Below are 27,690 nucleotides of genomic sequence, written 5' to 3'. Positions count from 1 at the left end.
CACATAGCCAGAAAAATGCAGTGGTGAATATTGCTCCAAGATAACAGAGCTGAGCAAAGAGAAGCTGCACTCTGACTGTAATAAACCACAGTTAGGAGGGCAGAAAAAAAACCAAGACAAAGTGTTTGGGAACGAGCACAAGTGAGGAACACTGGAGAGGAGCAATGTTTCCCAAAAATATTTTTATCAGTCTAAATATTTCAGTGTATTTAGACAAAATCTGGCACAGCACAAATCACATCAAAACAGGCAATGAACTGACTCCAAAGTCATGGCATTCTTAAGGGAAAAAAAGTTCAACAGAACATATTCCTCCCAAAATAGAAAATGATATCAAAGACTGAATGTGCCTTTATAAATTGAAAGAAAGGGAACAAACAAGTCTATAGACACAACATCCTCCACAGATTTGTTGACATAAATTAAGTGAAAAGTATTCCTGCTACATACACTCACAGAACTCTTCCCAGATATAACAGGTTTGCTGTAGCAACATAGTTTGCCAAATACTCTTGCAATTTAATATAAACACACTACACAAAAATAAAAAGCTACACTTGCCAGTTATTAGACACAGCCTAACTTCCATTTGTCCCAGGTAAGCACTGCAGAGATCCACCAGATTTCTGATGCAGTCCTGGACAACAGGCAAGTGGTGAGGGACTTTTTCCCGCCTTTTAACTCATGGTTTGCATCAAAAGTGTCAAAAAGTACCAGTTGCATATTCTTCTATAAAAGTTGTAGAGAGAATTTTAAACTTATTTCCCACATAACTAGAACTCGTGGGAGGAAGTAGCACTCTAAAGGGCTTTCCTCTTTCTGTAGCAGGATACAATGACCTTCTATTAGAATCTCCTGGAGGTTCAGAATTACCAGTCTGCATCCCTGTTATCCTGGATGCTCCACACAAGCTGCTGGTACCAATCCCCAAATTCCTACAGATTCTTGCCTTACACTAAATATCAAGCTGCAAAAAAGAAAGGGTTGGACAACAAGAAACACCAAAATCAGAAGTAAGGAACATTTCTATTTAGCCCTCAGCAGGTCAGCAACATGAGGACCATCAAGCTTTTGTGTATGTCGAATGGAATTTGAGATTATAACGACAGTTTTGGTGGTACTGGGAGAGAGCTGCCGAAAGTTTGAGGGAAAGTACAGAAGAAAGCAAGAAGTCACCCACTGGAATTGTTCAGTGAGAAGAACATTGCCACTAATTAATATTCATCTCATCTCCTCTAGTGAAAGAGCACCGGGCAGGCGGGGAGAGAAGTCCCATAAGAGTTTTGAAAAGGAAAACCCACTCAAACACTGGATGCAGCAAAGAAATTGTAAAGAAAAAAGGAAGCCATACAGAGGGGATAACTGCATCAAACCTGGTCCTTTGCAGCATTCCCCATGAACAGGAGCCAGGCAGATATGTATGCCATGGCAGCTGAAACACCAGGTGACAGCCCACTTCTAGCTGCATACATGGGTAAGAAAGGTGAGGCCCAGCATGTTTACACAATTTATGGGCAGATCAAAACCCCCAGAGATGGAGATTACACCTTCTCCCTGTTTTCCCACTTCCTACAGACGGACGCTAGTGATTTATTTATTATTAATAAAGACAAGGGCTTTATTGCCCTAGCAATTCACAGGTTGATCAGTTTGCATAAAACATTAAGTTTGGCCTTCAAAACAGATGTTCAGAGCTACTCTGAATTACTTGAATGCCATAATCACCAAGAGATGGGACCCAAAGCCAGGGCACAGATTACAACACCAAGTGAGTGACTGGAGGGATGCTAACAGCACCGGGAACAACTGACACAGGGATGACATAAGACAACAGGAATAGCATCCCCGAACACAAAGCTTTCAAGGGTAGAGCTAAAAAAAGATGTCTCTGAAATAAATACTTAAGAGAAAGGCCAAGAGTTTAGTTTGGAGAAATGGAAATACGCCTGGAGCACACAGCCATACCTGCATGCAGGCAGCAGATGAATGTGTACTGTCCAAAAATAATGAGTGGATGATCACAGAGAAATCCCTCCTGAATACCCTTTTCTGCACACAGAGTTGCTGGGCACAGAAGGCACCTCACTCTAACAACAGCAGGGCCAACACCAACAGTCAAGTCAAGAGAGGCCAGACTTGCAGGCTTCAGCTAGGAACAGAGCTAACATTTTGGCTTCAGCATAACAGAAGAAACAAGAGCCAGGTTGGAGAGAGTCCAGGAATAAACCAGAGGGGAGTAGTTTAACGATGCACTGTCTGCACTATGAAAGGAGAGGCAGTGAGGAAGGAAGCTGGAGAGACAAGTGGGGTCAAGGATGCCAGTAGATTTTTAATTTTTTTTTTAATCCTGGGAGAAACTAATGCATAGTACAGAAGAGCCAGGTAAGAGAGCAAGGGAGGTGCCAAGAGTTGGAACAAGGCATATCTAGAGGATGCAAAAAGTTGAATTAAAGGAGAGCTTCCTCTTCCACTGCCAAAAAAGGAGATGTAGAAGTGAGAAAATATAAGGCAGTGCCTTCAGTCAAACTCTCCTAGAACAAAAGAGAAAAAGAGATACCAGAGGAGACAAGGCCTGAGAAGCAAATCCAGCAGCAACCAGCACATGGGATCCCAGGCATGGTATCATCAATTCTAGGCATAAAAGAAATAATACTGAATAGAGCAGTCACTGTTGACACTGTTAACAGTTGCTTTCAGCTGCTTCATGCACAGGAGAAGGCAGAAAGTCACATTTGGACAGATGGACATTGAGATGACAGAGGGTAGAGGAGCAAATGATGCAAAGAATAAATGATCAAGACAGTTGGGGAAACACCAAGAGCAACTAAAAAACTGGATAAACATATTCAAGGGCCAAAGAACATAGAGGGCCTGAGACAGGAGGCTGGCTGTCATGACTTTCACCTATTTCTTCTGTTGGCACGTTGGAAAAATCAAGAGGTGCACACAGAGCTGAGTGTTGTCCTCAAGTAGGGATGGAATGGAAAGCTGTATAGACTGTGTAGAGAATCCATATCTCCAACAGTAAGAAAAATGTTTAGATAAAAAAGGCAGATTCCTAGAAACTGCACAGTGAGGATGATAACACAAGGGAGTAAGTGCTACAGCTAACATAGGGGAAAATTATACTGGCATCTCATAATTGAATCTTCAGTACCTTTAACTCCTGAAAGCTTCAGTTTAAAGAAACACAAAGCAAGAACAGAGCACTCATATTTCCTTTCAAGAGCCAGAAATGCTAACCTAAAGTCAATTGCCTGTTGTTTGTGACACACCTTTCTCTCCCTTTGTTGTTTGGCTTCTGTGCAGCCCTGAGATGTCCTCAAACATCACAAGAGGACCAGGCCTGCACAGATGTTTAATGCCACCTAAGCAGAGCTGGCAGCAGACAGTAAAGGAGCACATTTGTTTCCTGTGCACCTGCTCAGGAACTCTTGCTCATTAGTCAGCCAGCAAAGCAGAGAGCACTTATGTCACCCAGGTAGGTAAAATGCAGCTACTTCATAGTTCAAGTCAAGGTTGCTTGGAGAATTGTATCTTTGCATTTTCTGTCTTCCTATTTATAAACATAACCAGGAGATGTTTTCTAAATATTTACTCTGAACTTCCATTCCACCGAGGAAGTCAGTCTGGAAATGCTCTAATCAAACCACTCCAAAGGCCAGACAAGCTCCAGAGGTGACTTAGGGGCCCCAAAATGTTCTGTTCCTCACCAGTGATACCATTATAGTACCAGTGATGGACTTACATATCGAGCCAGTGTCTCATCTGTATGGAATTGGACAAGAACACTTCACAGCCTGAAGCCCTCCAGAACCAAAATACGCAGCACAATACAGAATGATATTTTGCAGCTGCAAGATGTCAGCTCCGAGCTGCAAACTCCTGTCTCTAATGATCCTCCTGCTACAAGGGGCCGGCTACATTTCAGTTAAAGACAGCAATGTAAACTTGGCCAACCTCCCCATGTAAACTACAGCTAATCAGCTGCTAACAAATTCCTGGCACTCCAGCAGTTGCGTCAAAGTATGTCTAAAGGGCCTTAAAGGTTTTTTTTTCCTTCAAGTGTCCACTTGCATGCAGCCTTCCCAGAACAATGTTAACAGCAGCCAGCTGTCAGAGTAGGAACAAAGTGTCAAACCAGCGTGTTCAACCACACGAAGTCACAACTCAAGAACATCTTTGGAACAGGCTGTTCGTGTGGTAGCCCTCACTTAAAAAGGTGAATCTACCTAATGACCGAAAAAATCCACACCTCACTTCATTTTTAGCCACTTGGGGATACTGGCACAAATCACAGATGATAACAGAGGGTGGGGAAAAAAAAAATCCCTCAGTATTAAGTAGCCTGGATTTATCTATGAGCAGAACAGGCTGGAGAAGCAGCCAGTGCAGGAATACATCTCAGCAGCTTCTGGTGAAAGCAGGGCCTGTAGTCAACAACCATTGATTACTGTGAATGAAGCACAGGTTGACAAATGCCTTCAGTGGAAAAGTAAGGTATCTGTTAAATCAGGCAGTAAAAGAACCAACCCACAATACAGCATGTGCCCAAGAGGGAATGCCAGCCAGGGCTAGGCCAGGACTGGCTCCACAGCCATCTCACTGCAATACCCTTAAACACAACCAGAAGGCTCTACCAGCCACTTTGATACTTGTACTTGTTTCCAAACTGAAGGATCTGTGATCCCACAATGGCAGCAACCCTTCAGCTGCGCCAGGGGCAAAGCTTTTCCAGTGCCAGTCAGATGTCCAGGAGAGAGTGGCAGACATTGTCCTACTGATCTGAAGCAACAGGGAGGAAAAATACAGAGCTTTAACTCCACTTTTGAACAGATGATCCTCAAACCAACCGTTCAGTAGAAGCCTCGAGTTAAGTACAGCATTAGCCTAGAGGGACTTCCTAGCGTCTAATTCTGAAGACCTCCATCACCATAATCAGTTTTGGACTCTCACTCAGAGCTAAACTCATTTTTTGTGCTGCTGCAGTCAGTGAGGAGCAGAGAACAGCTCAGATGGGAGACAAATGGAAAGCGGGTTCAGCCTCCTGCTGAACAGTAACCAGGCACACCCCCTCCTGAGGGAAGGAGGAAAGGTGTAAAGATCCACTGTCCCTCCACACTTACCCTTTTCCAGGAAGCTACTTTCCAAGAACTCGGAAGATTAAAACAATGGACAAATATGAAAACAAGATTAAGACAACAGAAGTGTTGCAGGCCCTGATAGGAGGATCCACCTAGTCCAGTTTTCACAGCAAGAAAAGCTTTTATACAGTCAAGGCTTACATGTTAGGATAACCAGCATTTTTTATCTCCACCCCTTCTTTTAGCATCTGGTCAGTTTTGATCAAAGCTCTGCTTCATGGAAAGGTTTAAGTATGAGGTATTAAGTATTAATATTACAAAAATGGAGAAAACTTTATTTATGTATAGCAAAAGAGAAGTTACAGAACTCAACCTTTTTATACATCAGACAAGGTAGTCACTAAACAAAGCCACAAGAAGCCAGAATTATCATATATAAATGTAAGCTGTTTTACAGCTTACACTGTTGTCCAGAACCATCCCCATCACCCCAAAAACTTCAGCCTGTGATTTTCCCCAGGCAGCCCCCACTTTAAAAGGCACACAAGTGGGTTAGGAATTTCTGTTCTCTTTGTCCCTTTGCAAAGAGAACCTTTAAGGCAGGCCTGCTTTTTCACACCCCACTCAGCACTGACAATGAAATTAGTCTATTTATTCTCATTTAAGATTTAGAAAGAGTGCTCCAAACATTCGTACTATTAACCTTACAAGCAACACATCCAGAAGCATAATACTAATAGGCCAATCAGTTAAACTTAACCCACCAGCAGCATTTATCACCTTCAATTATTTAATTCAGCCCATTAACAAGATGAAAACATGTTCCCAAATCACATCCCAAAATAGATTTCCTCTATTTTATCACTACTGTCCTCAAGTGTCCTGCCAGGTGAACAGCCTTTGTCTTCACAACACCTGTGTCAGGGGGCCAAGTGTTATTTGCAGGACTCTAGAGAGGGACAGAGACAGAGCTGCACTAGAGAGTGTGAGACAGACCCCAGGTCAGAGTCTGCCCTGACTGAGCTCCTTCTCTCTTAGACTTGAATCCTCAATATTGGCGCTCATTTTTGGTCCTGCTTTCTCATTCTCTCCATTCCTGCCTTCCCTCCTTCCCTCCCCATAGGCCTTCCCTTCAAAACAGTGACAACCTCAAAGACTATTAGCAGTGTTATAATGGTAATTTTACACAAGGAGGTTTTCAAACAGTTTTTGGCCATGAAGAGTGAAAGCCTCAAGCACAGATTTGCCCAGTTTGTTACAAGTTTGTCCACTACTGTATAAAAGGCTTTGCCTCACCTGGTGACCATGCAGAGTATACAGAAGTCTTCCTTCTAGCAAGTCCAGAATTTTAAGAGTTGAATCATTGGAAGCAGTAACCAGATAGTTTCCAGAGGGGTGAAAGGAAAGACTGTTGACCACAGAGCTGTGCACTAAGAATGGAAAAAAACCATAAATAACAGTCACCAAAACCAGTTTACATAAACCCAAGGCAAACAGAATAAAATAAAGCACAAGCACATTCCAATTTTCTGTTATAGAGTTTAACAGGAAAATTATCATGGGGGAAAACATTCTACAAGAGCTCTTCAAAGCACTGGAGAACAAGAACAGTACTGAATTCTCCTGAAAATAGGCATTACTTTACTGAAAGGAAAAAGGAAGTTTTGCCAATTATTCTGGGAGATTTAATGCTACGAAAGTTTCCAGCACGGCTCCAAAATGTACTGGATGTGCAAGTCAGCAGTGGGATTCTGGGAGAGCGCTGGACACTGACATATTTTACTACTGTGGAGCTGCTGTTCTCGCTCCCAAATCATTCCAGATTAAAATCTACATGCTAATGCACTGAGAGGACTGAAACTACAATGAAAGACACCCAGAGTTGACATTGCACAGGATCTTTTGGTTTACTACCCAACTCCAGCCAAGACTGGGTTTAAGAGAAATAATAAGAATCAGCAACTTGAAAATGGTCCAGTATAAGCATTATTTCTTCAGACATCCAATTTGTCTCACCAAATATTTAAAACAAGGATGAAGAGACAAACTATCAAGAGTGTGAACTTCCAGTAAAGCAATCCTCCCTGCATGAAGATGAAGCCCAAGAGTTATTTTGAAAAGAACTAGAGGAAATGTTCTAGGAAAAAAAAAAGTTACGGTGAACTTCACTTAAGTTTGACATTAAACATCTGATTTATGGCTTTTTTTCCTTCCCCGAACTTTCACAAAACAAGCTATTGAACATATTTATTTATGAGAACATGAAGTACTTTACATATGCACAGCTTTCTGAGCGTATGTGACATTACAGAATATTAAGACTAGGCTTGAGGAAGAATTTAACCACCCAATTACTCTTAATTATACTCTATGCCCTCCAAATGTTCTGGTATCTCAAATATACTACTCCTAATACATCACACCCAACTAAATTTATAGTCCGTTGAGAGTCTGCTGTGCATTTTAAATCCATAGTGCATGTTAAAAAACCACCCCAAAATTCAGTTTTAAAACATTACAACCACATATTATTTTTTGCAGATGGGGATTTGAAGGAGATATCTGAAATAACCTTGCTCAGTCGTAAAACAGAATGCCTCTACTTTTGAAATTCTCAGGAACACTAAATACCTCAGCTTAAGTTCTGAAAACATAACTCCTCTTGACCTGAACTATTAAAAAACACAGAAGAAAACCTTAACACAGGTAACTTCTGAACAGTTATTCTTCTTGGTGAATACTGCCTCTATCACACAGCTAGATCTTCCTCTACTACCCTGTATTACACTATGTATTAAAGGAGAAAAAGGTCTGTGTGGAGTTTTTTTTCCCATGAAAGAGTGCTAAATGACCTCCTCCCTTGAAAATTTTGATTTGTAATATTCCCCACCCCATCAGTGTCTATATTCAGATAGAGACAAACATATCTGGTCAATTAAGGCAAGTCCTGAAAGGAATTACACCAGAAATAGATGAAGTTGATGACATATCCTATCTTCCAAGTTCCAGACAGTGAATAATTTCCAGCTTCACAAAAAACCCTTTCCATAATGGAAAGAAGTCACACAGACTGGGGTTTCTGTGGGAGCTTCTGTGCCCAAGGAGTTCTTGGCTGTTGTAAGCTCACAGAAAACTTCATCTGCCTTCTACCAAACCAGCTCAGACCTCCCACAAGACCATTCACAACACCACTCCAAAAACTTGCCAACACATTCTGCAGCCTCCCTTCATGGTTTCATGTTGTCAGCAATCAATCCAGTGCAGCAGCACAAGGTGGGATCTCCCAGTGACTTGTTCCACAAGGCCACCCTTCCACCAGCCAAGCCTGAGCACCATAACAGCCTTTTAGGAGACTTACACTGGGGTTAACAACTAAAACTGAGTCCTGCCAGCCTGTAGTGACTGCACATAACTGTCCCAAGCCTCAAAATACTACTTTTATGTAATAGAGAATGCAACCCTTAGTAACCACCAGTGAGAAGATAAATTAGCACGGACTTGACAAAGCCACAGTCCCCTACTGACACAGGTAACTACCATCAGCCCCATCCAAACTGGATAAAAGTACCAATTACTCTTTTTAAACAGCAATTTTAAAAAACAGATTAGAGTTGTTTCCACAGACCTGCTGCAGAGGTGTCCCACACTCAACTTGGGGCAGAGAAAAACAGTGTCAGGCAATAAACACTGGCCACTTTTGCAAGGGCTGTGCAAAATCTACTGTATAAGAGAGTTTAGTGTCTGTTCTACTATACAGCAAACATGACCAGAGCATACTTCATTTGGCTAAAAGAAAAACACACCATACAAAAGGTTTTGCAGCTTGCTCTCTACTTCCAACTTTCATTTACAAATGTCACAGTTGGAATGAGTCCTGGCAATGAGAGCAACACTGCTAAAAGACTAATCGGTGCTGGAAAACAGCCCAAATTTAAGACGCAAGAGCCCGTGGCAGGGCTACTTATCTGTTAACTCCTCCATGAAAATCCATATTTAAAATGGATTCCCTGCAAATCAGCAGCACCAACAGGTTCTGAAGGCAGAGGTGCCATCTAGTGGGACTGGGCTGGCAGCCTCGCATGGGAGCCACAAAACTATGTCAGATTTACCCAAAAGGACAGGTATAAACCCTCAGCACAGGGGGATTTATGAACACATCTCCAGAACACATTACAAACACATCGGTTTGTGGTCACAGGTCCATGAAGGGCCTGAAAACAGCCACCACTGCAATTTTAGGTTCCTTCAGCTTCTATGACTATTTTTAGTTCAAAGTTTAATACACAATTAGGATTTGCACAGTAGCTGTTAAAAATAACACTCACAACAGGAAATGATCACTTCAATAGCAAGGGTGTCACACTAAAATGTCATTCAGTAAGGGTGGGATACTGGGGAAATGTGTAATTCCAAGACAAAAAATAGACCTGGCAGCCAAACCTAAACCACATTAGATCTGGACAATTTAACAGCAGTAAGTGGAAAGCAGGAAGAGATGATTTTTGAGCCAAGTTATACTGTGGCTGGAAACATGCACTGCAGATCTTGCCACCATTGAAAAGCTGATAAAGCAGGTTAAAAGGACAACCTGGCACTGCCCAAGTATTTAAACACATTACTGATTTTAGCAACAAGACTTCAGAAAGGCATTTCCAAGTTTTGATATGGGTCACAAGTTAACAATACCTATTACATAAAGAAATCGCAGTTCAGAATTCATTGCTGTGATTGTACGCTCAATACGGGTGAACTGGAGCAACAGTCATCAGAAAGTTTGATTTCTATTAGATTTTATTGACTATCAGAGAACTAGGAGTGACTGTGATCCATAAGAATAACTGAAGCTGTAAGGGTGTCACAGGAGGAACCCACAGTAGCTGATGTGGATGGCAGAAAGAATGCATCAAGCTCCAACCCCACGTCTCTTACCTGCTTTACAAGCACAGCAGAAACAACCCTCAGGAAAAGTTACCAAAATTAGGTTCAACAAGCTATCAACACTGGAAACAGTGTTTGAGAATGTATCAATTTAAAAATACCACAGCAGCCTTAAAAACTGTTATTGGTAAAGGAAAGAAGAGCCACATTTAGGCTCAAGAAACTAATATGCACAGAATAGGACAATCAACCTCAAAGAAGCTTGCAGGGATGGGAAAGCAGCCTTCTCCTACCCATTTATACCAAACAGCAGCACTTCTCAGCTGGACAAGGACAGGTAATGGGAAGAAATGCCATTTGGAAGGTAAGATGAAAAAAGCCCCAAACATTTAGAAAAAGATAGTTACTCCATGGACAAGCCAACCTGGACAACTTGGTCAAAGCTAATTCTGGAAGCTGAAAACCAAACAGATTCTGGAGAAGGAACTGTAAACACGGATCATGGTACAAAATTGCAATTCATTGATTTGATTTTCCTTTTTTAACTTTTCCTAATTTTCTCATAAAGAACTTCAACTTTTGTTTTGCTGGAATACCTCTGACTCTTCCTATAGGCTTACTCAGAGGCAAAGGCCACATCTTTTTTACTGCACACCATCTCCTCCAGAACAGTGAGCATGAGCCAAACATCCATGCCCACCTGCAAGACGAGACAGCTTCAGAATCAATCTCAGAGCTCACACAAAGCAAAGCACAATGTCTGCAGAAAAAAGGCTTCCACTGGCAGGCCTCACCCAGTGCCTTTTCAGAAAAGCAGCAGGTGATGGAGAAACACTCCTTGGACTTCAGAGCAATTCATATCAGTACATGGAAAGGTTCAACTTGTGCAAGATCTTAACTTGCCTTGGTAATGTTGGAGCAGCCTGTTCATCCTGACGTCCCACAGCTTGACCGTGCTGTCCGTCCCAGCCGCGGCGATGCACGTGCCACTGGGATGAAAATCCACGTGATTCACAAACCTGCAAAGGGCAATTAAGTCCAACTGTTCACATTCAGCTCTTGCTAAAGATCAAAAAAAGCCTTTTCAAGAAGGGAAGTTACATTATGACTCGCTGAAGATTAAGGAGGAGATGACCTGCAGATTTATTTTGCTGAATTTCTCTTAAGACCTTGCTCCTAACCCCAAGCAGAATGCAGGGTCCTACCTAAGCACACCATCTCAACAGTTTGCATTGCAGGTGTAGGAGCTGTAGACACAAGATCCTGAAATATGATGGATCCAACTGTCACAAGAACATTTTCAAGTGTTCATTTAATGTTTCCATAACATGTCTTCTATTAAATGAACATTATTTCCAGAGCACTGTGTACAAGACTGAACAGATATTTTTCTTCTATTAACTAATTTTAAGATGGAACTCAGTGAATTTGTACCTGAAATCACATATAGCCACTTGTAAGGTAGTGAGGCTGAGGCCAAATTTCTTTCTGGACCTGAATGAAATCAATTTTTATTCTGAACACATAAGTACAATAAAACCTTCAGAACCTTCAGTTAAGGGCACCTGTAACTCCTCACTCAATACACACAACAAATTGGATAAAATTAATTATCCTTCGAGTGTACTTGTAATAAATGCTGGAGAAGTTGAGCTATTTCAATAAGTTGTTTGGACAAGCCATATTCTTAAGAACACTGGAAAAAATAACATCATCTGAATTTGTCTTAAAGTCACTGGATATTACCCGGAAAGAACTTTGTACTTAAAAATTCAATGCAGCAAGGAATTAGGAAGTTTCTTAGTTCTCTAAGGACTTTTGTTTTATGTTTCTGGACAAATGAACTTTTGCAGTGGTTAAACATTCCAAATTAAACAGCTGTTTTTTCTGAATACAGAGTGGGTTTTTTTAATAACCTTGTTACTTAAAAATTTGAGGATGAAAAAAAGTATCCAAGCCAAAAATAAATAAGCACAAAGAAACTGAAGCTTGATGTGTTGAACAGTTACTGAAATACAACCCTCCCAGTTGCAACTTCGAGCAGTCACAAACTGTCAACAAATTCTGGAAACTTCTCTTGCATCTTGCCCCACACTGGCTGCTTTTATAACAGGTGCTAAGGATTTTTTTAAGCAGTTTTGGGGTTGCCAGGACAAGGACCTCTGAATCTCACAGAGCAGGTGTATGTTCAGCAAGCACCCTGCTTCAGACTTCACCCCCAGGTACGTACCCCGCGTGCTCACAGAAGGAGTGGATACATTCTCTGCTGGTCTTATCCCACAGCTTGACAGTTTTATCATCACTAGATGACACTATCAATCGTCCATCAGGAGAGAACCTAAAACAAGAGTTATAGCAATTAAGGTGTACAGGGTCAACTGGATTTGGCCAGCTGTCAAGGTACGCTGGTAAACACACCTCGTTCTTCAAGAAGTCACACTGGCATCAGTGAGAATAAAAATCCAATTACTAACTAGAGGGAAAAGAAAGCAAAACCATCCCTAATTCCTCAAGCACATAAAATAACTCTCAGGATAGTCTTGAGTCTGACTAAAGATCTCCTGTCCTGCTTGTTTCAATTTAAGTCTATCTCAAGTTGCTTCTCTACCCAGTTTCAAAACAATTCCTGCCTTTGCCACAAGAGTTCAGAGCAACACAATTACTCCCAAGGTAACAGTTGCAGCAGAACCTTCCCCATTCCAGGGCCTTAGGGGATCATATTAAGTTCTCAACTCAAAATCTTCTGTACATGGCAAATCAAGATCTCTCTTCAAAGGTTACAGGATCAAGACGTGAGTCCCTAACTAGAGAACATTATCAAACATACTGGAAAAACATCTTTCCTGCTCTTCTGTGGGCATCTACAGAGCTATCAGCCACTGCCACCACCACATTCCAGAACTGTAATGAACTTTTCACCTACAGAGAAACTGTGGCTTTATCCTACATACATATAGACATAAAAAACTCCTCAAAACCAAACCTGAGACAGTTACCAGGAAATAATGTTATTATTAGGGCAGCACTTACAGCCTTCTGGAAGGAGCACAGCTGATCATTTTAACTAGAGGCATAAGTCTAAAGTAAGTAAGATGAAATAAAAGTAGAAACCTCTCCTTTTGTTCCTGTTAGCAACAGGAACAAAAGCTTTACCAGGTAACAGCAAAGTACAGAAGAAATCACAAAGCAGGAAAGTCTCTGCTTCACAAAGATCACCAGAGTAACACACACCGGGTGCAGACTGTTATCTAAAGGGATCTCTCTGCAGGTCAGCAACATATTTCAGTCACTAAACACACCTGAATCACTCTGAATAGAACTGTGTTAACACCAGCCCATGACACTCAGTCCCTGCTTTGAGGGACAAATCCCCATCTCCATTTGTCACAGAGCCATACTCACCTGGCACAGCGAACCCAGTTGATGTGCTGACTCAGTGAGAACAGAAACTTCTGCCTGTGAACCGTCCACACTTTGACTGTTTTGTCATCAGAAGCTGTAACTATGGACTGGCCATCACTGGAGAAATTAACACTTCTTACGGTTGCCGTGTGAGCCTTGAACACAGTCGATTCTCCTTTGCTGCACAGAAGGAAAGAGCACTTTAAAACTGCACAACAGGGCAACAAAGGCATTATGCTCCTGAAAACACACAGCTGCTGTACACTGAGCAGTGCTATTAACCACAATTTCAATGGGAGCTGCACATGATTACACTAGGAAAAAATCATTGATCAACCCCAAACTCGCTCCTGCTTCACGAGCTATAAAGAATAGATAGCTAAAACTAGTTGTTCCAGTTCAATACTGGAGCCCAATCAGACAGAAAACAACCCATGTTTCCTATAAGGGGGCAGAAATGCTACTGCCAGTTTGTGCAGCCATTTCAAACAACATTTAAGGAAATATCGATATAAAAGAAGATGCTAAGGTTCTGTTGTCTGCAAGGCAGGTGAGGAGGGAAGCTTTCCACAGTTCATCCTGGACAGAGCCAAGCAGGCAATGACCTCACAACTGTTCCTGTAAAGGCCCAAGCTCCAGCTGGACAATTCCCAGTGCAGCATCACACAAGAAATAACACAACTAAATTCAGCACACCTGATGCTGTGCAACTGTGAGCAAACCACCATTAACTCAGCCAGGCAAGGAAAGAGTCAAGCTACTGTTACTCTTCTTTACACATAAATGCAAATAAATGCAAGAGGCATTCTTCTGGCAAATAAATGCAAGGCATATCTAGAGACACAAAATGCAACATATTTAGAGGTCTAATAGACTTATGGAACTCTTGATGTACCAGGAGCTCCATGTTCACAGACTGAAGAGAGCAGAAAAACACGATGGTTCACTCCCTTCTCCATTGGGATTTAACTTTATACTGAGGCTGAGGACTGCCAAAACCATAAAGGCCAAAAAATCAAAATACTACATACCTTCCAGCAATATTCCCTCCCTCCTCAGAAAAGGTCAGAGCTGCCTAGTTTTATTTAATCCTTTGTCTGCCACAAGGCAAGCAAGTGTAAAGGTTACTTCTCAGGAAAGTTTTCTTTCTGTCCAAAACCACAGAACATCCACAACTCTGATAAAAACTCATGCAGAAACACGAAATGACAAAATTCTGTCATCATGGTCCATAAAAAAAGAAATCCCAAAGATGGAAATCCACAGCAGCATTAGCTCCTTCAGTAACATGTTGCCCTTGTAATAAGGGACTGCAAATTTTGAGATTATTTGCAAATAAAGTCCTACCCTACAGACTATGGGGCAGGCTCTCTCTCCCCTTTTAATGACAGTGCAGAAGTGTCAATTTGAAGGTCTCAAACCTGACTCAACATCAACACTGTTGTTATATTTGGAGAAGGTAAAATGACAAAGAATATCAAATAAACACAGATTCAAGGTGCTATGCACCAAGGTATCAACAACTGGCATAACAATAACTCCCAGTGGCCCTTTTCTGATATGACTTGACAGCCAAAGGTACAGTTTCAACCTCAGAGTTCACATGGCTAAGCAACCAGGACAGAATCACCCAAGCACACATTTAGTTGTCCCATCACATCTCAGTCCTTTCTTAAAATATATACATTAGCCTCTGAGAACCCTAACAAGTTTGTGCTGTAATTTATTTTAAACAGTCTGTGTTATCAGCTCTGGAAACAGCAAAACGACAGTGTCAGTCTCCTTCTTTGTAGGAGATTGATGAGCAGCAAGGTTAAATTTTAATCCTAATCCACCTTGTGCCTTTTAATAACATACACGCCAACACGTCCTCATGATCATTCCTCATAGGAAAGCTGAACTAAAATAAATAAATTTAAAAAATAATTTATAATGAAGTAGAACTTAAATTTGCAGATTGTAACTTCCATTATAACTAAGATATTTAAAAGCACTTTTATCGTGAATTTTAAGAAGTCATTTTCAGGACACACCAGTCCCATGACAGAGATTACTTATGGTTTAATAGATAAAGCAAAGTTTCCAATGTGTAATCATAACATAAGAACCCATCAAAAATAAACAATGCTTTCCCAGGTTCCTGAAGTAACCTGTTTATTTTAAAGTTTGGGTATATATTTTGTGTGGCTTTGTTAGGTTTGGGGTTTGTTGAGGTTTTTTGTTTGTTTGTTTTTAAATCCCTTTTATTTGCCACCACAATCATCAGGTCTGCTTTTGTACACATTCCTTTAGTCTTTTGATAGTTGTAATTCACAAGCTCACAAGCAAAAGAATCTCCAATCCCTATTCACATCCCTGTCCATTCTGAAAAAACAACCCCACTGTTACTGTGGGAAACAAGAAACCAGAGGAAGCAGGGGCAGGTGCTTTTCTGCATCTTGGCCACAAAATGCTTCTCATTACTTGCAGTAAGATTAAGTTTTCAAGCACAAGTCCTTCAGCACTCTCCTATTTACTTCAGGAAGTGTTAGGTAAGAAAAATCCAACAGCTCACCACTGAGGAGTTACATCAGTGGCTTGTTACATTGGCATAGGAAGTTACAATGGATTTTAATCTTTGCAAAGGATTTTGGTTTTGTTTTCCATGCAATTTCAAGACCAAATTGCATCTCCTCTGTCAGAGGCCTCACATTAAGCGGTTCTTCTTTCCCTCAAACAGATCCCAGTCCCACAGCTGGAGAACTGCCACCAAGAAGCAAGAACAAATCCCAAGCCATGGTTAAAACACAAAGAGAGACAGAAGGGAACAGGTACTCACAGACTAGGGATCCATAAACGGACTGTTTTGTCTCTGGAGCCTGAAGCCACCAGGTGACCAGAAGGTGAAAACTGGACACACATCACTGCATCTTTGTGGCCCACAAAGCGATAGGCTCTCATCTGAGGTTTCATGCTCCAGATCATCAGGCACGAATCCATAGAGCCACTTGCTGAAACGAAAAAGGAAAAACAAAACCAAACTTGCCTCAGTTCTCCTCCAACTGCACTAAACCTGCATTTCACACTCAGGTCAGTACCCTGCTTCCAGCAGTCTCAAGTGCATTGTCCTCGAAGCTTCACCAGTGTATTGCACATTGTGTATTTCATTAGCAATTCAAACAAAACAAGGCCAGCCATGCATTGCCTCGCACTGACAATTTACTTCCAAGGGTCTGGACATGCAACAGCTGCAGAGGCAAAAGCCACACAGGTTTGTAAAGCTTTTTCCAGTTAAATACACACTCACAGAACACACAGAAGGCCTGTGAATGAAGGTTATCTCATCACTTTCTTACTGGGAAGCAGAGGCAGGTGTCAGCTGCAGCAGATTAAATATCAAGTAACACACCACAGATTACAGAGAGCAGTGAGTTGGTGATGTAAAGGCAACCTGGCTACATCTCCCTCCAGCATCTCTCCCTTCTGAAAATGCTGATCAAAGTCAGCTCAGCAGTTCCTGACAATATATGAGAAACACAAGCTTGCAAGGTGACTAGAGCAGTGCTCAGTTTGCTGTTAACAGGAAGGGCCAGTAGGATCTTCTGCTGTTGCAGAGCTCAGTACTTCCACTCCTCCCTCCATCTAAATAAAGCAGAGAAGCTCTTTCTTTACCATCTGGCCACCAAAACACGGACTATTTACCCAATTGTTTCTTATTGAGACTGAAGTCCACGCTAGTGACAGCATCTCTGTGGCCTTTGAAGTGTCTCTCGAGAGATGGATCTTCCTAGAAGACAACAATGTTCAGACACCATAGATTAAGAACCATCTTGGCACAATAAAACCATGTTATTTCTACAACAGGTGAACCAAGCCACATATTCACCCCACAAAAGCCAGGCAGAGACAAGAACACTGCACAACACAAAACACAAATTTCACATGTATCACAAACTTTAAAAGGGGCAAATTATCCAAGCTGTTATTAGCTTGGATCTAAGGTAACTTTGCACACATCCCTCATGCTACTGGTATAGAAACCCCAAAGCTGACTATAGACAGAGAAGCCATGTCCATACCACCTGAGCAGGCAGTCAAGCCCAGCTTTGCTCTGACAGCTGCTCATCCCAGCTCAGGTGCAGCAAAGAGGCCACTATTTGCACAGAAGAGGCAAATTTGCAAGATTTACCACACCTGTTGGAACAGGCAGGTGGGATCAGAACTGCAGCAAAACAGACTGACCCACTACCCATCCCCTACACCTGGGGAACTCAGCATGTCCCTGCACAGCACCTTGCTGCAAAGGCCAAACAAAGCCTGAGGCCAGGCAGAAAAACAAACAAAAAGCACTACAAGAGGTTTTAACACTTGAAAATCCCCCAGACACCAGGACAGGCTGATCAGGCTTCAACCCCTGCTCTCACACACGCAGTCTCCGACCCCCTGGCAATGCCCACCACAACCTTCTGCCCTTCAGGACCTGAGCGCAGCCCCAGCCTGCTCAAACCTGCGCCCAGCCCCAGAGCAGGGCTGACTTCCCCCAGCAACACCCAGCACCACCCTCCCCAAACCCAGAGCCCCTCCAACAGCCCAGAGCTGCCCCTACACACGGGCACAGCTCAGCCCCAGCCCCCCGACACCCTGGGCAGCACCGAGCTCCCCCAGACCCCTCTGCCCCCAGCCCCTCCTGCAAGCTGCCACCCCCACCAGCACTAACCCCCCCTAACCCCAGCACTGGCTCCCACCGCGGCCCCGCACAGCACCAGACACCCCCCGGCCGGCACTTCCAGCACCCCCGCTTCCGACACAACGTTCCCCCCAGCCAGCAGAGCCGGGGACGCCCTGGCCCCCCCCCCCGCGCTGGGTGGCAGCCCCCCTGAGGCCCCGCCGTGCCCCGCCCGGCGCTCACCATGCCCAGGGCGGCCATGACGCCCCGCGGCCGCCGTTCGCTTCCCGCGCCGCGCGCGCCCCGTAGCAACGGCCCCGCCCTGCGGGGGGCGGGCCCGGCCGGGAGGGGCCGCCATGGCGGGCGGCGTGAGGGGCTGAGGGCGGGGATCCTCGGGGCTGTGGAACGAGCCCTCGCCGGGCAAGCCGCTCCCTCCGAGCACGGACGCTCCCGTCAGGGTGCTCGCGGCGCTAGGGAAGGCGCCTTCCCGCGCTGTTGCATCGGTTACGCTTGGTGCCTGTTGCAGTGCCCAACCGCCCGGCTCCCGCTCTCGGGGCTGGGCGAGTCCACAGACTGGTGGAAGGGATCGGTCCCTGGGTCTCGGCCGCTGGAGCAGCACCCACTCGTGCTCTCTAGGGCTAAGAACTCTTGAAATAAAGGGCTCAGCTGGTGGCGGATGAGCTGCTTCTGCTGGCGTCTGTGGTTGTTCAAATAGGGTCTTACCCCGGGTTGTTCAAAGGGCAGAGGACAGCGGGGAAAGGTTGTTCTTCCAACGGTGTAATACCAACTTAACTAAAATGTATTTATTCCAACTCCATTCGCCTCTATCTAGTAACGCTTTTAGTTAGAAATTATCAGCTGGCTGCCGACTCTCAGCGATTCCGCGATGTGCCACGTCTGGGGTCCGCGTGCAGGGCTGGGGCTGCAGATGCTGGGAGAGGCTTCAGCCCATCCCTTGGTCAGTGCAGTCCTCACGGGTGGAAAACTCCTGCGTGAAGCCCAGTCCTGCTTGCCCTCAGTGCCCAGGCTGACTGTCTGGGCCTCTGAGGGGTCTTTCATCCAGCTCTGCTGCACGTGGGGCTCTCTGTTTGAGGGCAGCTCTCCTCATGCACCTTTCCAGCAGCCAGGGATGTGCTCGGTTGAAGCAGGGGTTATAGTAGTACAGGATCTAAAACAGGCAAAGGAGAAGAGTTAGTTGCCACCATCCCAAGATGGAAAACCCCAAGCTGCAAGAACTAGGACTCTGAATTGCAAAAGAGGAGCATGGATGCAGAAAAGGGCTCTGAGAGCTCTATGGAACCTAAAGCTCAGGCTAAAGCATTATGTGATAATTGTGTTCAGTCATCCTACCCCTGGGGTTTTGCCCTCTGGGTGCAGAACAGTGTAGGATTTTCAAAAGCAGAACAACTGCTTTCAAAAGCCAGATACCACTATTTTTCAGCAGCTTCAGAGTGGACATGAGGAGTCAGGTAACCCTGTGCTCCTTAGATGCATCTGCTCAGCATTCAGCAGGTGCTGCTGGAAGGCTTCACATTTGGTACAGCAAAACACAGAGCAAAGACATTGAGAGAAATCAGGTTGTGCTGAGTCTGTCTTTCCCTTTAGTGGGCTCAGGCTCAGCAGATCTCACCAAACTGTCTCTTATCTGCATTTCTAGTAGTCAGAAAGACTCAAACCTGCCTGAGCACAGCCTGAGAAGGAAATAAAAACCAGACCTCTCATTCCCTCCTCTATATCCTCCATCACAGAATGGTTTGTGTTGGAATAGACCTTCAAGATTGCCTTGTTCCAACCCCCCTGCCTTGGGCAGGGATGCCACTCAATAAATAAGGTTGCTCAGGGACCCAGCCAGCCTGGCCTTGAACACTTAAAGGAATGGGGCATCTACAATCTCTCTCAGCAAGCTGTTCCAGTGCCTCACCATCCTCACAGTAAAGCATTTCTTCCTAACATCCAACCTAAACCTGTCCTCTTTCAGTATAAAACCATTGTCCCTTGTCCTGTCACTCTCCGCCCTCCTTTTTATGAGACCCCTTGTAAGAAATGGCTTCTCCACCCACAAATGGCCCTCTGTGATGAGACCTAATAAGGTCCTTCTGGGAAGGTCTGCCTCTCCCCCAAGGCTATTACAATCATTAGTTGATGTGCAGAGCAGCTGCTCTACCTGTCTGTGAGCAGAAATTGCTGCTTCCTCTGCCAGGAATTCGGGCAGGGAGGCAGATCTCTGGTCATCCCGTTTTGTTTTGGTGAATCCATACGCATTCAGCTGTCGCATGAAACTTTTCATTTTCTGTGTGTCAAAAAGCCGCTGAGGTCCTGCCTTGCCCAGCACCTCCTCTTCAAAAACATCTTTGTTGATGGCCACACATTTTCCACCCTCGCTCCACCAAACTGACTGAAACCTGCTGCTTTCCAGCATTCTCCAAAGTTTCTGTGGAAAGCGAAGGGAGGAGAACTCTTCCTCCATGGCCAACTTGTCCATGGACAGCTTGTCCATGTCCTGCCAGTCAGCAGGCAAAGGCCAGCTGGCACCAGCAGACTGCAGGTTCCAATGGAATGTTCTGGCATGTCACTGTGGTGCCAGTGCTGCAAAGTGGGGACATTGCAGGGGACATCTCAGTGATGGTTGGCAGTGGTGCCCTGGCAGAGGGGAGCAGCCTGACGAGAAGCTGCTGGAGGGCACTTGTTGCTTCTCCCTCCCAGAGATACAGGTGGTGGGACTGCAGAGCCCAGCAGTCCCCAGAGCTGTGCTGAAGGGCTGTGGGCAAGGAGAGGCTGCACCCAGCAGTGGGTCCTTAGGGAGGAGCAGGGATGGCTGCAGCCTTGGGCATCCCAGTGCCCCTTTGGGAAGCCTTCCAACTGGGCCCCTCTGACACCTGCAGAAAAGTCCTTCATCCTTCTCCCTGGGGCACTGCAGTGCAGAAGCAGCAGCTCCAGGAGGGAGAATCCTTTTCCTGACATCCCCTGCCCCAAAGCGGCAGGTATTGCCTGATGTCAACTCACTGTCCTTGCAAACCGCTCGAAAGGGATTGCACTTTTCTATTTTTGACCAGTGGATTTAAAACCACCTGGGAGAGATGGGAGACCCAAAAAGCAGTGTTGTCTTCTCCAGCTGTGAATGGCCCAGCAATCAGGGGCTGGGGGAGCAAAGCTCAAGCACTCACTCAAGCCATCCTGTGGTCAGGAGCTGTTCTGGTTCCCATTTTCTGAATTGCTCCTGCTTTGCTCATAAAGCCATGAACACAATCCCATGAATTGCTCTTTGCAGGGAAGCCATCCATCCTTCTCCCTGCTGCACTGCCCTCCTGCCATAGACACTTTGCTGGTTCAGGGGTGTTTATGTGCCTGAAAAGCTCTGTCCTTTGAGTTACTGTGTCTGAAAAGATAAATTCCTTCCTCAGACATGGCCTTTCTGCCCACATAGCTATGGATTTTGGATCTAGAAATTGTAAGCAGTTTCCAGCATTGCCTGACCTGTTCCTCATTAAATTCCTTGGCATTTGAGTATTAGCTTTTCTTTCTCTGCACGGAAATAAAAAAGAACACATAAATGATGCTAAATATGCCTGAGGCACTAAGGAAGCCTTGTACAATCCATTTTAGAGCAACAGAAAACCAGAAACATGTGATTGCACTCCCACTGATAAAAACAGGAAGTGGGAACATTTGCTTTAATTGAAGGACTTCACCACCCCAAAAAACCCCCAACCCACCTTCTAGATAATACACTAGAAGGATCTGTGGTAGCCGTGGATGGCCACTTTTCTTATCAGCCATCAACCCTGGGGTACCACTGCTCAATAACAACAGCCAGACGTGACAGCAGCCCATTGGCAAGTCATTCCCACTTGTGGCAGTCCAGAAGAGTCAAAAGAAGAAGAATTAATGAATATTCATGCCAAGGTCTCCAGGGGAAAAAAGGGCCCTCAGGAGAAATGAGCACACATAGGGTCCAGTGGTGGAGGCGGTGGGGTCTTGGATAGCCCGGTTCAGCCATTCAAACATCTTTGCGGCATTATCTGCCCTGTGTTTGGGCGAGAAGGAGCTCGGGCCGTGTGCGGTCCCCGCGGGGTCACCCCGGCTGGAGGGACTCCAGCCGTCCTTCAGGCGGCCACCGGGGGGCAGGCGGGGGCTTCCGACAGCGTCCGCTGGCTAAGGAGGGAGAAACGAGCAGGAAAATGGGATAAAATGCGACGTGATTGCATTAAAGATAAATCAGGCCAAACCAGTCAGCTTCTCTGCGAAGAATATCTTAATTCTGGGCGGAAGAAGCGCTGAGCTCGCCTCTTTCAAATGCCACTTCACAGCTTGTGACGTAGACGTTATCTGGTATTTCCCAGCAAGTTTTATCTGGTATTTTCCCTGGCCTTATTTGTATCACTGTGAATCAGGCAGAGACCAGATACCCAGTATCTGCCACCTCTGTCTTATCGACAGAGCCTTGCATTGCCAGCCCTGCCAGGGCTGTGGTCCCTGCATGCTGCGAAGCAGCAAAGCTCTTGCAGAGCATCAGACCCGCCCAGAATTCAGGTGAGTCGTTCTTCCGTGAAATTACAGTTAGCCTTTGACTTTGAGCCCAATTCAGAAAGCCATGAACTTCTCGCTGGAGTGAGTGCGTCTAAGTTTAGCAACTAAACTGAATGTTTACCACTTCTATATTGCAAACCCCAGTTCTCACGTGCCCTGTTAATACTTAAACTGCTGGGCACACCAGTCTCTACACATACCTGTGCAGTTTTAAGAATATTCCAACTGAGGGGCAGTGTGCAAGGCTTCAGAAAGCCACCATGAGGTTTGGAAAAGCCAAGGGGCTCAACAAGACCAGCAGAGAGAAAAAGTATTTGCCATCTACAGAAAAAGCCCCAAGAGATGTGGAATTGGTCAAGACAATGTGCACAAGCTAAGATGGAACCAGGAACTACATCCAGGTCTCCCAGCTGCTAGCAGCACTCCCAGAACAAGGTCATCCTGTCTCCATGACCACCACAATCCCAGCAGGGTCTTCCACAGCTGTTTTGTGTCCCATCCCAATGCACACTAAAGATGGAGGCAGGAGCCTTGAGCAACCAACCCTGCAATGCTTTGGCATATGTCAACATGACCATCTGGGATGTGACAGCCACCCCCTTATTGCCCCTTTGCATCCTGAGAGCACAGCAGGGACTTAGGCAGCCTAAGCACATAGGGACAAGCAGCCAAAAAATGTAGATGAAGACTGGTATTCCAGAGACTTGCAGTTCAACCTCCCTCACTGCTGCTGCAATAAGGAGGCAGCTGCAGACAGGTTAGGCACTGCAGAGGGGACTGAGTCCACCAAGCAGCTCAGCTGATGGCAGTGACAAGGTCCCATTGCTTCTGTGGGGAGAGGATGCTTTACATCAGCTTAAGATGCAGCTTGCTGCCACATCAGTTGTTTCCTCTCTTCCTAATGACTTTGTCCTCCCATCTGTGCCAAACCCAATTATTTATAGACCAGAGTTTTTTTTCTCCCACCTGCCTTTGTGCTTATTATCCTTTCTTACAGAGTTAAGAAAAAGACAGCAGAAAGAAAAATCTTTCCCTCAAGTAAGTCTCTCACTGACCTAAATGCAAATTTGTTCAAGCAAATTCAGAGAGCTTTGATCCTGCATAAGAGGGGAAAGGGGAGGGGAGCAGCCTCTGCTGCTATCAGAACAGATCTTTACTGCTGCGTAACAACCAGGCAATGAAGCAAAAGCCACGGGAGTTTAAAGAGGAAGCTCAGCCAAAGGTCACCTGGCTGCCCCAGGTGCTTGTTATCAGAGCCTTGAAAAGAGGGTAGGAAAGTGACAGGAGCTGATTATAGCAACAACAGGAACCAGCTGACAGGGCTGGGGGAGCCGCCAACCCTCCTCAGCCCTCAGCATGCTGAGGGTCTCTGCTGTTGTAAAGCAAAGGGTCTGCAAAGCCTGGGCTCTGGAGCTGCTCAGACCACCGAGACAAAATATTTCTGTCTCGGATCTGAAGCTGGACACAGAGCCAGAAAGCACCCTATGAATTGCAGTAGTGTGCTTTATTTGCTGCCTTGTCTTTGCAGGTGGTTTGTACCACTTTCACTACTCAGCCATATAGCTGAAGCACTAAGGGGAAGGGTGACAAGGGGACAGGGACACAGTGACACCAGGACATATGCTGGAGTGCCAGAGGAATTCACTGCTACTCCCTGTGTGAAACTACAGAGTTCCTCAGCCATCCAGGAGAGGGGGAGGGAAGGGAGCTCACACATGCCTACAATTCCTAGAGCTAGCCTAAAGGAGAAGGATTCAGGAGTAAGAAAACCTAGCAAGCTGGATCCAGCCAGAATCCCATCATCAGCTTGCTTGGTACCTACAAAGTTTCTCTGACCCCTTACATTGGTTCTAGTGTCTTAAACCACTTTATCTGTTACAGGAATGTAGCTCAAACCCACCTTTAAATTCTTTGATACCAGTGGCACCAGCTCTGCTGATCTTGCTGATCAAGGGCATGTGGCTGTTTTCAGTCCCTGAACTTTTCCTGCTGGTGCCTGTAGGGGTGAGAGGAGTTCAGGCTTCCCTGAACTCATGATTACATCAACACAGAACCCAAAGTGCAAAGAGAGTGGTACTAGGAAAAGGCCAGCTGAGTTCACAGGAGCAAAGCTGAGACCTTTGGGCCATGGAATTCCTCACTTGTGGGCCACATGCCCAGCGTTCACACCCAGCAGGGGCACTGCCACACAGACCCTGGCGCTGAGGCAGGTAATGCTGCACAGTCCAGCACCACCCACCTACCAAACCAGATCAGTATTACCAGTGCCAGTTGCTTCAGTTTCCATCTCTCCCCATTAGCCTGCTTTCCAATCAATGTTGATTGCTGGACTGGATCACGCTTGGTCTTGATTTTTAAGCCTGTAATCTTATGGGAAAAGTCTTTGTTTCAAAATATCCCAAGTCGGGGTCCTTGCTCTGCAGATCAGAGGAGTGTATCAGTCTGCCCTTGCTGAAAGGTATTGAATTTCCACAAAAGGTGCTAAGTGGAAGAGCTAAAAGGATGAATGAACATTCAGGCATGCTGAGAGCAGGGTGGGGAGGAGAGACATCATCCTTCCTAGAGAAACTCCTGCTGAGTTTGGTCAGCACAAGCAAGCACAAAACTGTCCTGTCCTTCTTCTAAAGCTCTACAGTCCCAGGGGACTTGCATCTCCTAAAGAGCCAGGGTGGTTGCCTGCTCTACTTCCCACACAGCACTCCTGCATGCTGTGGAGAGGAATGGCAGATCAGTGTGACCAGGGCAGAGCACAGAACAACCCTAAATATCCATTACATTTGCTGCCTTTACATGCTTAAGGGAAAGATGCCTCTGTTTGCAAAACATGAGAGCAGCCGTGGTTCCAACCACCATTAAAACTGTGGCACACGTCTGACCTTTTACCCCACAGCACTTTCCCATCTGTGAACAGATCGTAGTTAGTAAACCCAGTCCCTTCTGAAGTGAAGTATTTCCAAGCCAGTTTGAGGCAGGCAGAACCACAGAGTGAGTTTGGCCCACTGCCCATCACCCAAACCAGTCGCTTCCTTGCACAGATCATTTGCCCTTCCAACATTTCCACCTCAGGGAGGCAGAGACATCTGGCTGCCCTCCTGTCCAGTGCCAACAGGAGCTCAGCCTTTTCTGCACCCCTTGGTGCTACCATAACATTTCCCCATGCTTGTGCTGGGACATCTGTCTCACTAAGGCCGCTACAGGTCAAGTGGGAACAATAACACCACAGAACTATGTAAGTGCTGTGTTTTCCACTGTTCAAATGGGGCAGGACAACTGGAAAAGGTTTACTATTCAAGCAGTTTATTACCAACTATATTAGGCTTTATCTGTAACTAATTATATTAGACTTTATATCTGTACTGTGCTCCATCAGGTTCTGGAAGCAAGGGAGCAGCTGCCAAGTGGGCATGGATGGGCTTTAGTAGACACCTGCACGTTCCCACAGACCGATCCTCTGGGCTTCTGAAGGGACCTCTCACCCAGCTCTGCTGCACGTGGGGCTCTCCGTTTGAGGGCAGCTCTCCTCATGCACCTTTCCAGCAGCCAGGGATGTGCTCGGTTGAAGCAGGGGTTATAGTAGTACAGGATCTAAAACAGGCAAAGGAGAAGAGTTAGTTGCCACCATCCCAAGATGGAAAACCCCAAGCTACAAGAACTAGGACTCTGAATTGCAAAAGAGGAGCATGGATGCAGAAAAGGGCTCTGAGAGCTCTATGGAACCTAAAGCTCAGGCTAAAGCATTATGTGATATTTGTGTTCAGTCATCCTACCCCTGGGGTTTTGCTCTCTGGGGGCAGAGCAATGTAGGATTTTCAAAAGCAGAACAACTGCTTTCAAAAGCCAAATATCACTACTTTTGAGTAGCTTCAGTGTGGATATGAGCAGTCAGGTAACCCTGTGCTCCTTAGATGCATCTGCTCAGCATTCAGCAGGTGCTGCTGGAAGGTTTCAGATTTGGTACAGCAAAACACAGAGCAAAGACATTGAGAGAAATCAGGTTATGCTGAGTCTGTCTTTCCCTTTAGTGGGCTCAGGCTCAGCAGATCTCACCAAACTGTCTCTTATCTGCATTTCTAGTAGTCAGAAAGACTGAAACCTGCCTGAGCACAGCCTGAGAAGGAAATGAAAACCAGACCTCTCATTCCCACTTCCATCTCCTCTGTGGTGAGGCCTTATTTGCAGTGAAGGTCCCTCTCTCCTCAGGACTACCATAAGCATTAGTTGATGTTCAGAGCAGGTGCTGTACCTGGCTGTGAGCAGAAACTGCTGCTTCCTCTGCCAGGAATTCAGGTAGGGAGGCAGATCTGTGGTCATCCCGCTGCATTTTGGTGAATCCATAGATGTGCAGCTGGCGAATAACACTCTTGATTCTCTGCGTGTAAAAAACCTGTTGAAGTCTTCCTCTGCCCAGCACCTCCTCTTTGAAGAGTTCTTCATTGATTGCAACACATCTTCCACTGTCACTCCACCAAATGGACCGAAACTGGTCACTTTCCAGCATTTTCCAAAGTTTCTGCGGAAAGCAGAGGGGTGAGAGTCGACCGTCTTTGCCTGTGCTCTCACTGGAAACAGAAGGGTCTTGTTTGGCCTTGTGTCTGTCCCTGCCAGGCTGGATGTCCTGCTCCTTCTCCATCGCTTGTATGGCAGTGTCACAGGGCAGGATTTCCCCCTGTCCTGGCAGGCCAGGAGAAGCTGTGTCAGCCCAATGCCCCAGTGCATCTGGATTAGAAAGGGGTGTTGTTTCTGTGGGAATCAGCTCCCTTTTCTTTTGCTACAGGTGGACTGAAGCTTCCCTCATTGGCCATGGCCCTGCACAGCCATAGCTCGTTCTGCCAGTCAGCAAGCAAAGGGCAGCTGATGCCAATGGACTGTTGCTTTACCTTGGCAGGTATGGACTCTCTGTGAGCAGACACCTCCATGTCCTGTGGTGGAGCTGGTGTGATCACCTCCTTCTCCATGCCAGCAGCAGTTCCCTGTGCAGGATGAAGATCTTGGCAGGTTCCTGGCAGGCGGCTTTCCTCCAGCTCCTCAGCCAGACATGATGCAGCTGGGGCTCTCCTTTTGCGGCCCACTCTTGGCTTGTACCTTTCCAGCACCTGGGGATGCTCCATCTTAAAGTTGGGGCTATAAGAGATTCATAGTGCAAAGCAAAGGAGA

General features: G+C 45.5%; 1 protein-coding gene across 5 annotated transcripts in view; it reads right to left on the bottom strand.

The window, feature by feature from the left end:
- The window catches only part of POC1A (POC1 centriolar protein A), a 55,676-nt gene extending 28,495 nt beyond the window's left edge, over window positions 1–27,181 (bottom strand). Inside the window, exons 1-8 of one of the 5 annotated variants that reach the window (XM_050312989.1) lie at window positions 18,253–18,291; window positions 17,426–17,537; window positions 17,046–17,130; window positions 16,183–16,354; window positions 13,365–13,544; window positions 12,193–12,300; window positions 10,866–10,981; window positions 6,381–6,514 (exon numbers count right to left, since the gene is read on the bottom strand). In XM_050312989.1, the coding sequence (XP_050168946.1) occupies window positions 6,381–6,514; window positions 10,866–10,981; window positions 12,193–12,300; window positions 13,365–13,544; window positions 16,183–16,343 (699 nt within the window). In that variant the 5' untranslated portion in view covers window positions 16,344–16,354; window positions 17,046–17,130; window positions 17,426–17,537; window positions 18,253–18,291. Of the gene's footprint in view, window positions 1–6,380; window positions 6,515–10,865; window positions 10,982–12,192; window positions 12,301–13,364; window positions 13,545–16,182; window positions 16,355–17,045; window positions 17,131–17,422; window positions 17,538–18,252; window positions 18,323–26,779 lie in introns of those variants that run through there. The other 4 variants (XM_050312990.1, XM_050312991.1, XM_050312988.1 and 1 more) reach the window with 4 other exon arrangements.
- Window positions 27,182–27,690: the final 509 nt, after the last annotated feature.

The sequence above is a fragment of the Myiozetetes cayanensis genome, unplaced genomic scaffold (assembly GCF_022539395.1).
Source record: "Myiozetetes cayanensis isolate MyiCay16 unplaced genomic scaffold, myiCay2020 scf18, whole genome shotgun sequence".
Lineage (NCBI taxonomy): Eukaryota > Metazoa > Chordata > Aves > Passeriformes > Tyrannidae > Myiozetetes > Myiozetetes cayanensis.
Note: the sequence above shows the minus strand (reverse complement) of the source record. Positions and strands in the feature narration are given on the sequence as shown.